Source organism: Elephantulus edwardii, unplaced genomic scaffold (genome assembly GCF_000299155.1).
Source record: "Elephantulus edwardii isolate Elephantulus edwardi_28Jun2011 unplaced genomic scaffold, EleEdw1.0 scaffold00057, whole genome shotgun sequence".
In the NCBI taxonomy this organism is placed as follows: domain Eukaryota; kingdom Metazoa; phylum Chordata; class Mammalia; order Macroscelidea; family Macroscelididae; genus Elephantulus; species Elephantulus edwardii.
Window position 1 is genome coordinate 11,292 of NW_006399807.1, and position 11,694 is coordinate 22,985.

An 11,694-nucleotide genomic window follows, 5' to 3' on the forward strand; every position below is an offset into this window, starting at 1 on the left:
TGGAGGTACAGCACAAGGGAGGAAGACCCTGAATGAGATGGATCGACACAGTAACTGGAGTAACAGGGGTATGAGTGTTGGAATCAGTGAGACTAGCTCAGCACAGGGCAGGCTTTAGAGCTATTATACATATGGCTGCTGTAAGTCAAAGGTGACTTGATGACATGTAACAAGTAGTAAGAAGTTGCACTGCAAAGGATGGGCAATTTCCTTTTGTGTGATTTACTGCCTTTGAAAACCTGCTGGAGGGTAAGCTCCATAGGCTGGTCCCAACTAGAATGCATACAACAACGTCAGAAGATCTCGATATCATTGGGATACAGAAAAGTCAATTGTAAACTTTTGACAGTTCACAGAAAAAGAAATCAATGGGTTTAATAATCATGGGAAAAGTTCACCACCTCTCTGTTGGAGTAATGAAAATTATAGTCACTATAGCAAATATTTTTAAAGTCTGTCCATACCTGAGATTGGTGAAACTATTGAACAAAGAGAACTTATCACCAATACTTATAGGGTAAATTGGTACAATTTGGCAAGTAGTAACACTGAGTAACATATATCTTAAAGATATTTTCCCATAAATGTGTAAGAGGACTCATTCAAAGATATGTTGTTTTTGTTGTTGTTATGTGCCGTCGAGTCGCTTGCGACTCATAGCGACCCTATGTACAACAGGCCTAAACTCTGCTCTGTCCTGGGCCAATCGCACTGTCTCTGACACTCCCATCCCGATTATCCCAGTCACTGAATCAATCCACCTCATAGAGGGCCTTCCCCTCCTGCGCTGTCCCTCCACACTCCCAAGCATGATGTCCTTCTCCAAGGACCGGTTTCTCCTCACAACATGTCCAAAGTATGTTAGATGGAGCCTCAGAATCCTTGCCTCCAAGGAGCCACCTGGTTTAACCCTCTCCAGGACGAATCTGTTTGTTTTCCTAGCAGTCCATGGTATTCTCAATACTCTTCTCCAGCATCACAGCTCAAAGGCATCAATTCTCCTTCTATCCTCCTTGGTCACTATCCAACTCTCTGATGCATAACAAGTGATTGCGAAGACCATGGCCTGTATCAAACACACCTTAGTCTCCAGAGAGACACCATTGCTCTTCAGTACTTTGGAGAGGTCCCTAACAGCAGACTTTCCCATGGCAATGCGCCTTTTAATTTCCTGGCTGCTGGTGCCAAGACTGTTGACTATGGAGCCAAGCAAACTAAAGCTGTGTACAATCTCAATCTCTTCACCATCCATCCTGATGCTGCCAATTGGTCCAGTGGTGAGAATCTTTGTCTTCTTGACATTGAGCCTCAATCCATATTGGAGGCTGCAGTCCTTGACCCTCTGCAGCAGGTGCTTCAGGTCCTCTTCAGTTTCAGCAAGCAGGGTTGTGTCATCTGCATAACGCAGATTGTTGATAAATCGTCCACCAATCTTGACCCCACATTTCTCCTCATAGAGCCCAGCCTCCCGGATAATCTGTTCTGCATGTAGGTTGAAAAGGTATGGAGATAGGATGCATCCCTGGCGTACGCCCTTTCCAATTTTGAGCCATGCAGTGTTCCCTTGCTCTGTTCTGACGACTGCCTCCTGGTCCAAGTCTAGGTTTTGCATTAGCATGATCAAGTGTTCTGGGATTCCCATTCTTCTCAGAGTCAGCCACAGTTTGTTATGATCCACACAGTCAAATGCCTTTGCATAGTCAATGAAACACACAGATAGACATTCCTCCGGTATTCCCTGCTTTCAGCCAAGATCCATCTAACATCAGCTACAATATCCCTAGTAGCACAACCCCTTCTAAACCCAGCCTGGACTTCTGGTAGTTCTCTGTTGATGTGCTGTCTGTGTGTGTGTGTCTGTCTGTGTGTGTGTGTCTGTCAGTGTGTGTGTGTCTGTCAGTGTGTGTCTGTGTGTGCCTGTCTGTGTCTCTATGTGTGTCTGTGTGTGTCTGTGTGTATCTCTGTGTCTGTGTGTCTGTCAGTGTGTGTCTGTCAGTGTGTCTGTCTGTGTCTCTGTGTGTGTCTGTCTGTGTCTGTGTGTGTGTATGTGTCTGTCTGTGTCTCCGTGTGTCTCTGTCTGTGTCTCTGTGTGTGTGTCTCTGTCTGTGTCTCTGTGTGTGTCTCTGTCTGTGTCTCTGTGTCTTTTCATATGAACAAAATATTCAAAGATATATTTTGTGTAATAGTGAAAAAAATAATATGGGAACATTCATTGTCCATCAGCAAGAAAATGGAAAAAGAAATTTTGACATGAATTCAAGGAAACACAATCTAACAATTAAAACACATATGATCAGTGCATATGTGTGGATTCCAACTCACACAGAGTAGAACAGCCCCATCAGATTTTCTAGGCTATACTTCTGGTGACACCATATGACAGTATAGAATATCTATGCATAGTTTTCTAGGCTGTAGGAAAAGGTGTCCTAGTTAGTATAGTAGTACCTAGGGACTTTAACTGTAAATTCAAGCTGGTGCCCCTCTGATAGTTTGGAACCACTAGCAGCTCCAAGAGAGAGAACTATGAAAATATGCAATTTACAGCCTCTGAAAACCTGCTGGAGGGTCATTTACAAGTCTGCTATTATTTGATGGCAATAACTTATTTGCATTTTAATTTTTTTAAGAGACCCTGGTGGCACATTGATTAAAACCCAGTAGTAGTTTTAAAGGTTTATTGTTCAAAATGGCTTTCCTAGCCATTGAGCCTGACTCTGCCATGTGGATAGGTGGGAATATACAAATACTGTTAGCCTATACACAAGAGTATTGCCTAGTGTTGTCATTAAATTGATGGATCCAGCAGCAGATTTTGGATTCTCGACACCAGCCAAGAAGAAGCAAGAGAAGGCAGTACATTCTTTGGACCAGATATTCTTGTGCCATTCAGATTGTGGCCTGCAGCAGCTGGAGCCATAGCAGTCAGTAGCAGCTATTGCTGTCAGCAGCAGAGAACCTGAGGCTTCAAATGAGATGGAACTGAAAAAGCCAAGAGCTTTTTGTCCAAGTTTGCTGGAGGACTGGGGGCAGAGCTATAATAGGACTAAGAGCCTTAAGCCTCAAGGTTGAAGGTTGAGGTGACTATGAAGACATTTCAGAAGCTGTCCTGACCAAGTAATTGTATTCTGCTTCTAATCAGAATTATATATAGCCTTTTGACTTCCCTAATACATGGTTCTGCATGATCTGTGAGCTATTGTAACAGATGCTGGAGTTAGTAAAGCAGATTAGTGTTGGGATGAACAAAAAGAGGTGTGGGAGTGTGGGGCCATGTCTGACTTCATGTCTGAATTGGCTTTGTGTTGTTGGAAGGGGGGAATAGTTCCCCTTTGGGAGTTGGTGAAAGTCAGCTATGGTCATTGTCATGCAGCCCTTGATTTTTTTACACCACTTTTCAAATTCACTAGCCATTCCAAAGGAGAAAATCAACCAGCAGTCAACTTCCATAAAGATTCACAGAAAACCTATGTGGCAGTTTTACTGTTGTGGGTTTGGAATTGATTTGATAGCAATGGGTTTAATTTTTTTTTTTTTTTTCGTCTTTAAAGGAGGAGATTGCTAAATCTTTCTCTGGAGGAGTCATTCGGGTGGGTTTGACCTACTACCTACTTTCAGTTAATAGAGTATGGGTCAGTGCTGTTCATTTAAAAATATACTCAATGTATATCTCTTTAAACATGTATTTAAACACAGTAAAAGAAAAGTTTAAAAATGGACTTGAATTATATTCAACCTATACTTATGACAGACATTATCTATCTAGAGAAAAGTGATAATGAATGATGGAAAAGCAAACTTCAACTTTCTCTTAATGCTTAACTTCTCCTATTTTGAAAGATCACAAAGAAAAACCTTAAAAATTAATTATTTGTTAAAACTTGGTGATAGACTTTTAAATACTTCATAATTACTTACATTTTCTGAAAATGAATTAAAAAAAAACAAAACTTGATGGAGTTCAGTCACGGTTATTTTAAGAGACCAAAGGTAGTGAATACAGAATAAAATACTTTTTTCTTTTAATTGTAAATTTTTGAATTTGCTCTAAATTTCTTCTTAAATGGAAATTGATTAGGTATCTGATGACAGAATTACTTTAGAGTAAAGGGATTTTCCAACATTCTTCTGGTTTTGGGCCCCAGGGCTATTTGTATACCGTGGATTATGCAATCTGTTGTAATCATTCACCTGCGAGGAGATTGGAGAATTCTGGGAAGCATTTCTGTTGTGTTTAGTAACCATGGGAAAGATATCCACTTGGTCCTAGAGCGATACGTGTTCTTTTTCTGGTGTGGCCGCTTATTTTAAATTACTGGCACCTGTGAACAGAAAATTCTGTATGTATCGTTCTTGAGACTCCCTTATCAAGATACATTCAAATTGTCATTTGGAGTTTGTGTTGAATGCACAAATTACTTGTTTCCTGGACAAACCACAGCTGGAATCTTAAATTTCAGTAAAAAAAGGATTGGGGATTTAGATTATTTAGGGTTTGGTGTAGGCTTTAACGGTCACTACTAACGCAGGTGACTCGACGGCACATTACAACAACAAATACAATACAATACGTATTATTATGCCTTAGAACTGAATCCTAAAAAAATATTTGGGCAGGAGGAGTTTGTTATCTTTTATACGTGTTTTGTTTAAAGTATTTTGTTTAAAACTTTACGTTTGAATTTAAAATATTTCTTGAAATAGAATTATTGTTTACTTCATATACTGTGCCCGTAAGAACGGATTCTAACTTAAACGAATTTAGAAATCCCATTTTTTTTCTTTTATACAGACTTTTTCATATGGAAAATTTTACATTTGCAAATTGTTTATAAAAATTAAAGCAAATTTACCGTTAGTCTCAAGTTTTGTTACTTTAAAAATATAGTCTGTGACATTAAAAAGCATGTGTACAAAAATAAGAAAAAGAAGGCGAAAAGAAAAAAGCATGTCCAAAGAACGAACCAATTTGTCCAGAAGATGGCTTTACTTAATTTTTAACATTATCAGTAAATTTTGTCTAAAGCTGTGCCTAGTATGTCTTTCCTTGCCCTCTTCCCTGGTCTCACCTTTAATAGAACGGGGCAGAAAGTACTGAAAACTCCAAGGGGGAAACATTTATTCAGAGGATAATTCAAAGAGCTTTGCCGCTGACATTCCTCTAGCTTGCTTGCCTAGCCAAAGCTCATTGGCTAGAAACTATGTCTCCTTTCGGCCACCGTCCCGGCAGCAGTACGAAGTATTTTTGTCCTTCTGCCGCTACCGTCCAGATATTAGTCACCGAGTTGTAGGCTAAGGCAAACGTGTGTCTTGAAGGAGCCGGCTGGTGTCGCCGGCACCATGGAATCGCCTTTTAGCCTGGAACATCCCCTTTCTCACAAGCCAGAGGAAGATTGGGGTGAGTGAGATCTCAGAATTTCCAGGGGTGGCTCGGGTCCTCTTCTGTGGCGTTTTTCCTCCGTACTTCCGCCCATTCGTGGTGACAGGTGTGGAGCTCCTGGGGAGCTCCAGCTACTCTTCACTCTCGTTCTTGGTATTGGAAGAATCTAGTAGAACCAGTCGGTTTCTGTCTTGGACATGGCGAGAATAAGTTATTGGAGACAACCTAGGTGGAATTACTGTGTTATATATCCCGTGTTAATTTCCCGTTGAGAAAACCAGGTATCATTTTGTGGAGCGAAAACTTGACGTAGCGACAAGGCATTGGGCGAGATGTCTGTGATCGCCAGAAAGGCTCCAAGCTATTTTTGCTGTGTGTGAACTCTGGGTACTGATCGCTGTGGAAAGTATTTTTCAGTGTGTGTGGCGCGAGAAAAAGAATAATGTTAATATATACAGAAAATTCTCATCTCACAACTTTTGCTGTTGGTTTAGGCTGGGTGTCCGTTTCTGACAGAAAGGCAAAACACCCCAGCACCTGACTTCAGATCCCTAAACCGAATAATTAAAGCTGCAAAAAGTCCGACTGCTCTGTAGAAATAATTTTGAATTATTGTGGATTTTGATTGCCAGGAGAGGTGGGCCAGGGGGTTGTTGTTATGTGCCGTTGAGTTGCTTGCGACTTATAGCGACCATATATGTACAACAGCCCTAAACTCTGCTCTGCCCTGTGCCAATCGCACTGCCTCCGATACACCCATCCCGATTACCCCAGTCACTGAATCAATCCACCTCATAGAGGGTCTTCCCCTCCTGCGTTGTCCCTCCACCCTCCCAAGCATGATGTCCCTCTCCAAGGACCGGTTCCTCCTTACAACATGTCCAAAGTATGTCAGACGAAACCCAGAATCCTTGCCTCCAAGGAGCAGTTTAACCCTCTCCAGGATGAATCTGTTTTCGTAGCACAATGTTATAACTATACTTGGACTCCGGTGTGAATTTGAAGTTGTGTGTGTCACCCTATTGTAAACCCATTCATTGGAATTTGAGAAGAGCATTAATCTTCTTTCTCCTTTGGCATTCTTAATGGTGAGAGTGACATCTTAGTGACATTTGTTGAACTGAAGCCCTCCGTTGATTCTCCAAGGACAGAGCTACTTGTTAGAGATTTATTTCAACCCTTGGGTAAATTTTCTAAAGTTGCTGTGGGAGATTAAAAAAAAAAGATTATTTTTAGTGTAATTTCCTCAGTTAAATATAGTAGTCATGGTAATACTTACCATTTGTTTAGCATTTTTCCCCCCTAGGCACTATTGTAAAAACAGCATGGCAGAAGTGTCTGACTACCTCTCATTTTATGAAGGAGGGTGAGAATCACCATCAGCATTAGCCCAAAAAGGATTTCTAGCAGATGTAGATTAGACATGTATTTACTCTCCATTTTATTATATATTTTTTAACCAATTCTTTTTTTTTTTTTTTAATTTTTATTTTGTGTACGTGTACCGTCAAATCAGATCTGACTGGTACAGGAGGATATTGCGCCTCCTTGTCCGGCAGAGCGTCTGGTGGATTCGAACCATGTTCCTCTGGGATTGCAGTGCAGTTTCTTGCCACTAGGCCACCAGAGCTCCCCTTTTTTTAACCAATTCTGAAACCAACCTTTCCTTCCACAAGTGCCCTCTCTTTGTTGGGTTAAACTCCTAGACAATACTTAACATTATGGAGTTTTTTTAGGGAATTAACAAATTACAATTTAGGATAAAAAACTAGGATATAGTTCTTTGTCAAAACACCTTACTCTCAGCTGCACCCACAGGCAAGACTTTCTGGCCCTGGCTTTTCAGCCCCTGAGCCTCTGCCTGACTGGCCAAGTGTTACAAAGTTCTTTAGTGTCCAGAGGCACTCTAGTTCACCAGCAAGCCTCTTGCCCCCAGACACTAATTTTCCTTGGTCTTTGGTAAATTCACTGAGCATTGTCCTGCATGTCTGGTTCTACTGTCTGCTATTGATCTGCCACTGCTTTCATCATCTTTCACCATCTCCAATGGTATAGCTCTTTCTATCACCTTCTTTAGGAGGTTCTCAGTGCCAAGGATGTGTTCCACTTCTGACTCTTTCTTGGTAGTGGAAAGGCCTTTCTTCCTGCCCCTCAACTGAAACTCATTGCTCTCTAGTCAGAACTGACTCATAGCTGACCCTCCAACAGATTTTCAGGAGGCTGTAAATTGCATGGGAAGAGATTGCTCATCTTTCTTCTGAGGAGCTGCTTGCTGGTAGATTTGAACTATCTGAAGGTGCATGACCTTTGGTTTAGCAGTATGTTTTCATGTGGACTATGTCACCAGAGCTCCCCTTTCTACTTCTGTTGTTATTCTTAGGTGCCATCAAGTCATGTATGACTCATAGCAACCCTGTGAACAATAGATCTAAACTTTGTCCTATCCTGTATCGTCCTTATTATCCTGTCACACTTGAACCCATTGCTGTAATCAGTGTATTAGTCCATCTTGCCAAGAGTCTTTTCTCTCTTGCTGACTCTCCACTTTTCCAAGCATGATGTTCCCCCTCCAAGGTATTGCCTCTCCTAACATTGAGAAGAATGGAAATTCCAGAACACTTAATTGTGCTGGTGAGAAACTTATACCCTAGACCAAGAGGCTGTTGTAAGAACAGAGCAAGGACTTTGGGGAGCTCTGGTGGCCTAGTGGCAAGAAGCACTGCAATCCCAGAGGCGCATGGTTCAAATCCACCTGATGCTCTGTCTGGAAAGGAGGGACAAAATCTCCTCCTGTACCAGTCAGATCTGATTTGAAGGTACACAGACACACAAAATAATAATAATTAAGAAAAAAAACAGAGCAAGGAAACACTACTTGGTGAAAATGAGGAAAAGTGTGTGTCAGGGGTTGTATCCTTCTGCTATACAAATTTAATCATTAAGTACTCTGAGCAAAGTATTCTAGAAGCTGGACTCAATGAAGAAAAATGTGGCATCAGGATTGGAGGAAGACTCATCAATAACCTTTATGCAGATGATACAACATTGCTGAAAGTGAGGATGATTTGAAGCACTTGCTGCAGAAGGTTAAATACTTCAGTCTTCAATATAGACTGAATCTTAACATGAAGAAAACAAAAATCCTCACCACTGGATCAATAGGCAACATCATGATGGATAGAGAAAGGATTGAGATTGTTAATTACTTAATCTTATTTGGATCCACAATCCACTTGGGACCAGCAGTTAGGAGATCAGGAGATGTCTTGTACTGGAAAAGTCTGTAGTCAGTGATTTCTCCAAATTATTGAGGAGTAATGCTTTTTGGAGGCAAGTATGTTTTGTCTTACATGCTTTGGAAATGTTACTAAGAGAAGTTTTTCCTTGGAGCGGGACGTCATGGTTGGTAAAGTGGAGGGGCGATGAAGTAGAGGAAGACCCTCAACCAGGTGGGTTGCCATTATGACTGTAGCAATGGGGTTCAATGTGTCAGATATTGTGAGGATGGCATGGGATAGGCCAGTGTTCAGATCGGTTGTTCATAGGGTTGCTATTAGTCATACTTAACTTTTTGGCACCTAACAACAACTACATGCACAAAGTGTATGAGATGAAGCTTCGCCATCCTTGCCTACAAGGAGCACTCTGCTTGCACTTTTCTCAAAGCATCTATCTGGGTTTTTTTTGCCATCTGTGGGATATTTATTAATCTCCAGTGCCACAACTCAAGGCATTGGTTTCTTTTGCTGTCATCATTCATTGTCCAGCTCTCAGATGCATAGCAAGTGATTGAAAAGACCATGGCCTTGATCAGGTGCACTTTACTCTTTAAACAGACATCATTGCTCCTCAATAGTTTGGAGAGGTCCCATTGTCGCTATACTGAACCCTTTATGTATTTCTTTTTCACAACAGTCCAGCAAGGTAGATACTTTATTTTTATAGTTCAAGAAATGGAGGCTGAGAAGAGAATGGGTGCTATGAGTGTTAGAGCTGTGAGTGACAAAGGCCAGATCAGAGCTGGCTTTGCTTACCTTCAGAGTCTGTTGTTCGCTATTCTGGAATGCTTTCCTAACTTGTTTTTACAGATTTGATCCTTTCTATGACCATCCCCCAGATTTGTTGTGTCAGCTTATTAAGTATATTATTTTTCTTAAACTCTAATGTTGGGAAACTTTCAGGTAGCACTACCTATTCTATCTTCTGCTACACAGGCATTTTTCATACTAATGTGATTAGTGGGTGCCAGGTCTTATTTGAAGCAATCTGTTCTTTAGCACAACATTCAGTTCTTTGTAGTTTGTTCACTAACTCAGCTCTCGGGTATCCTGCCCATCCTGAATGTACCCATTTCCCATTGTTTTCCAGGTTCTTTTTTTTAACCTGTTAACAATCTCTTCTTAGTTAAACTCTTGAATTGGGTTTCCTTTGGTGTTAGATAAATGGGATAGTTTTTACAGGCATTAAAGTGAAACACTGCTGTCTTTTAGCAGTTCTCAGTAAAATATCAGTTTCCTCTCTAGGGGTAACTGTTTTGATGTTGAAAGCCTTCATTGATTTATTTAGTTTAAAAAAGACTAAGAGCTAGTCAGCTAAATTTAAAAAATAAGATCATGTACTTTTTGTAACTGTTAACACTTTAAATAATTTAAATAAGAGTTATTTCCTCTGGACAACTTTTAATAGGATGTGTTCCCTCCCCCCCAATTCAAATTGGATAATGAAATCTGAATCATTCAGCCAGGGTTCTGTAAACATTCTGTAAAGGCCTGGATAGTAAGCATCTGGGTCAAAGGAGTCAGGTGGTTTCTGTTAAAACTACTGAACATTGCTGTGATAGTGCAAAACAATGTGTAGACAGGGCAAACAAATGAGCGTGGCAGTGTTATAAACTTTATAATTACTGCAATTTGAATTTTATGCTCTTTCACTTGTATTCTTTGAATTCCACCACCCCACCCCACCCCGCCATTAAAAATGTGAAAACCATTCTTAGGTTTAGGCCTGTATGAATAAACTGTGTAAACACATGAGCATGGCTGTGTTCTAGTAAAACCTTATTTATAAACATTACAATGGAGTTTTATATCTTTTCTCTTTTGCTCTTCTTTTGATTTTTTTTCCCAGCCATTAAACATAGAAAAAGCATTCTTAGGTTTAGGACTGTACAAAGAAATGTTTAAAGAAATGAAAATAAATTCAATAGAAAGGATTTTGTTTTAGATTGTAGCAGAAGGGTTTTTTAAAAAAAGATTGCTTCACCCTTCTTTTATAAAACAGTAAATGTGCAGTCATTTTACCAAATGTCTTGAGTGCAGAACTCAAATGTGTTTCACATAAGGTTATAATTGGAAGTATAATCCTTACCGTGTATTGTGATGGTCATTAGTCATAAAAAGTGCTACTGTTTTGAATAGAAGAGACTGAACAATATTGTCTATCACTTTGAAGTAGTAAAGGAAAAAAGAAAAGAGAAACGTTGGTGAAATTTAAAAGCTAGTGGAAACTGCTCTATGTATGTTTCTCTGGTTATTTCTTACTTTAACACTCACTGTCTAACCTGCTTGCTTTCATTTGTGCAAAACTACTTCTTTACCACACATGAAAGATATGTGTCAAGATAGATGGTTCCATCTGTACTGTGGTTTCTTTCGTATCTTCAGTCTCCTCTGTGAAAATTCCCTTTACCTTCTTGATCTGACCAAAACCTGCGTCTTACGTGATGATACTTCTTTCTCCATAGCCATGGTGAGTGGTGAGTAATTTAATCCTGTGAAGGTGAAGTAGATGTCTTCCTTGTTCTTCACTGCTATTTTCAGATAATTTTCCTTCATAAATGCATGAGTGAATGAAACACCTCTAAATCCATTACTATGAGGTCTGTTCTGACTCAACAATCTTGTAGGACAGAGTAAAATCTGCCCCATAAGGTTTCCAAGGTTGAAATCAACACAGAAGCAGATTGCCACATCTTTCACTAAATGACTGTTAAGGCTGACCTGCTGACCTTTGGTTAATATTACAGCATTTTAACCACAGTGCCACCAGGACTTCTTATATGTTTTTATTCACTCCCTGCCATCCAGCTGATTCAGGCTCATAGTGACCCTCCCTCCAGTTTCTGAGGCTGTAAATCTTAATAGGAGGAGACTGCTTATCTTTTTATTGTAGAGCAGCTGATGGATTTTAACCATAGGAGATGAATGATAGCAGTGTAACACATTACAGGCTGTGCCACCAGAACACCTTTTTTTTTTTTAATAAAGTTTCTACTAGTTTATTTACAAAATTCAAATACATTATTTTTTAATACT

At 40.0% G+C, this 11,694-nt stretch overlaps 1 protein-coding gene across 1 annotated transcript in view; it reads left to right on the forward strand.

Annotated features, from left to right (window-relative positions):
- Nucleotides 1-5,340: 5,340 nt before the first annotated feature.
- The window catches only part of ATF6 (activating transcription factor 6), a 353,926-nt gene continuing 347,572 nt past the window's right edge, over nt 5,341-11,694 (forward strand). The window contains exon 1 of the mRNA XM_006887436.1: nt 5,341-5,398. Coding sequence (XP_006887498.1) covers nt 5,341-5,398 — 58 coding nt within the window. The remainder of the gene's footprint in view (nt 5,399-11,694) is intronic.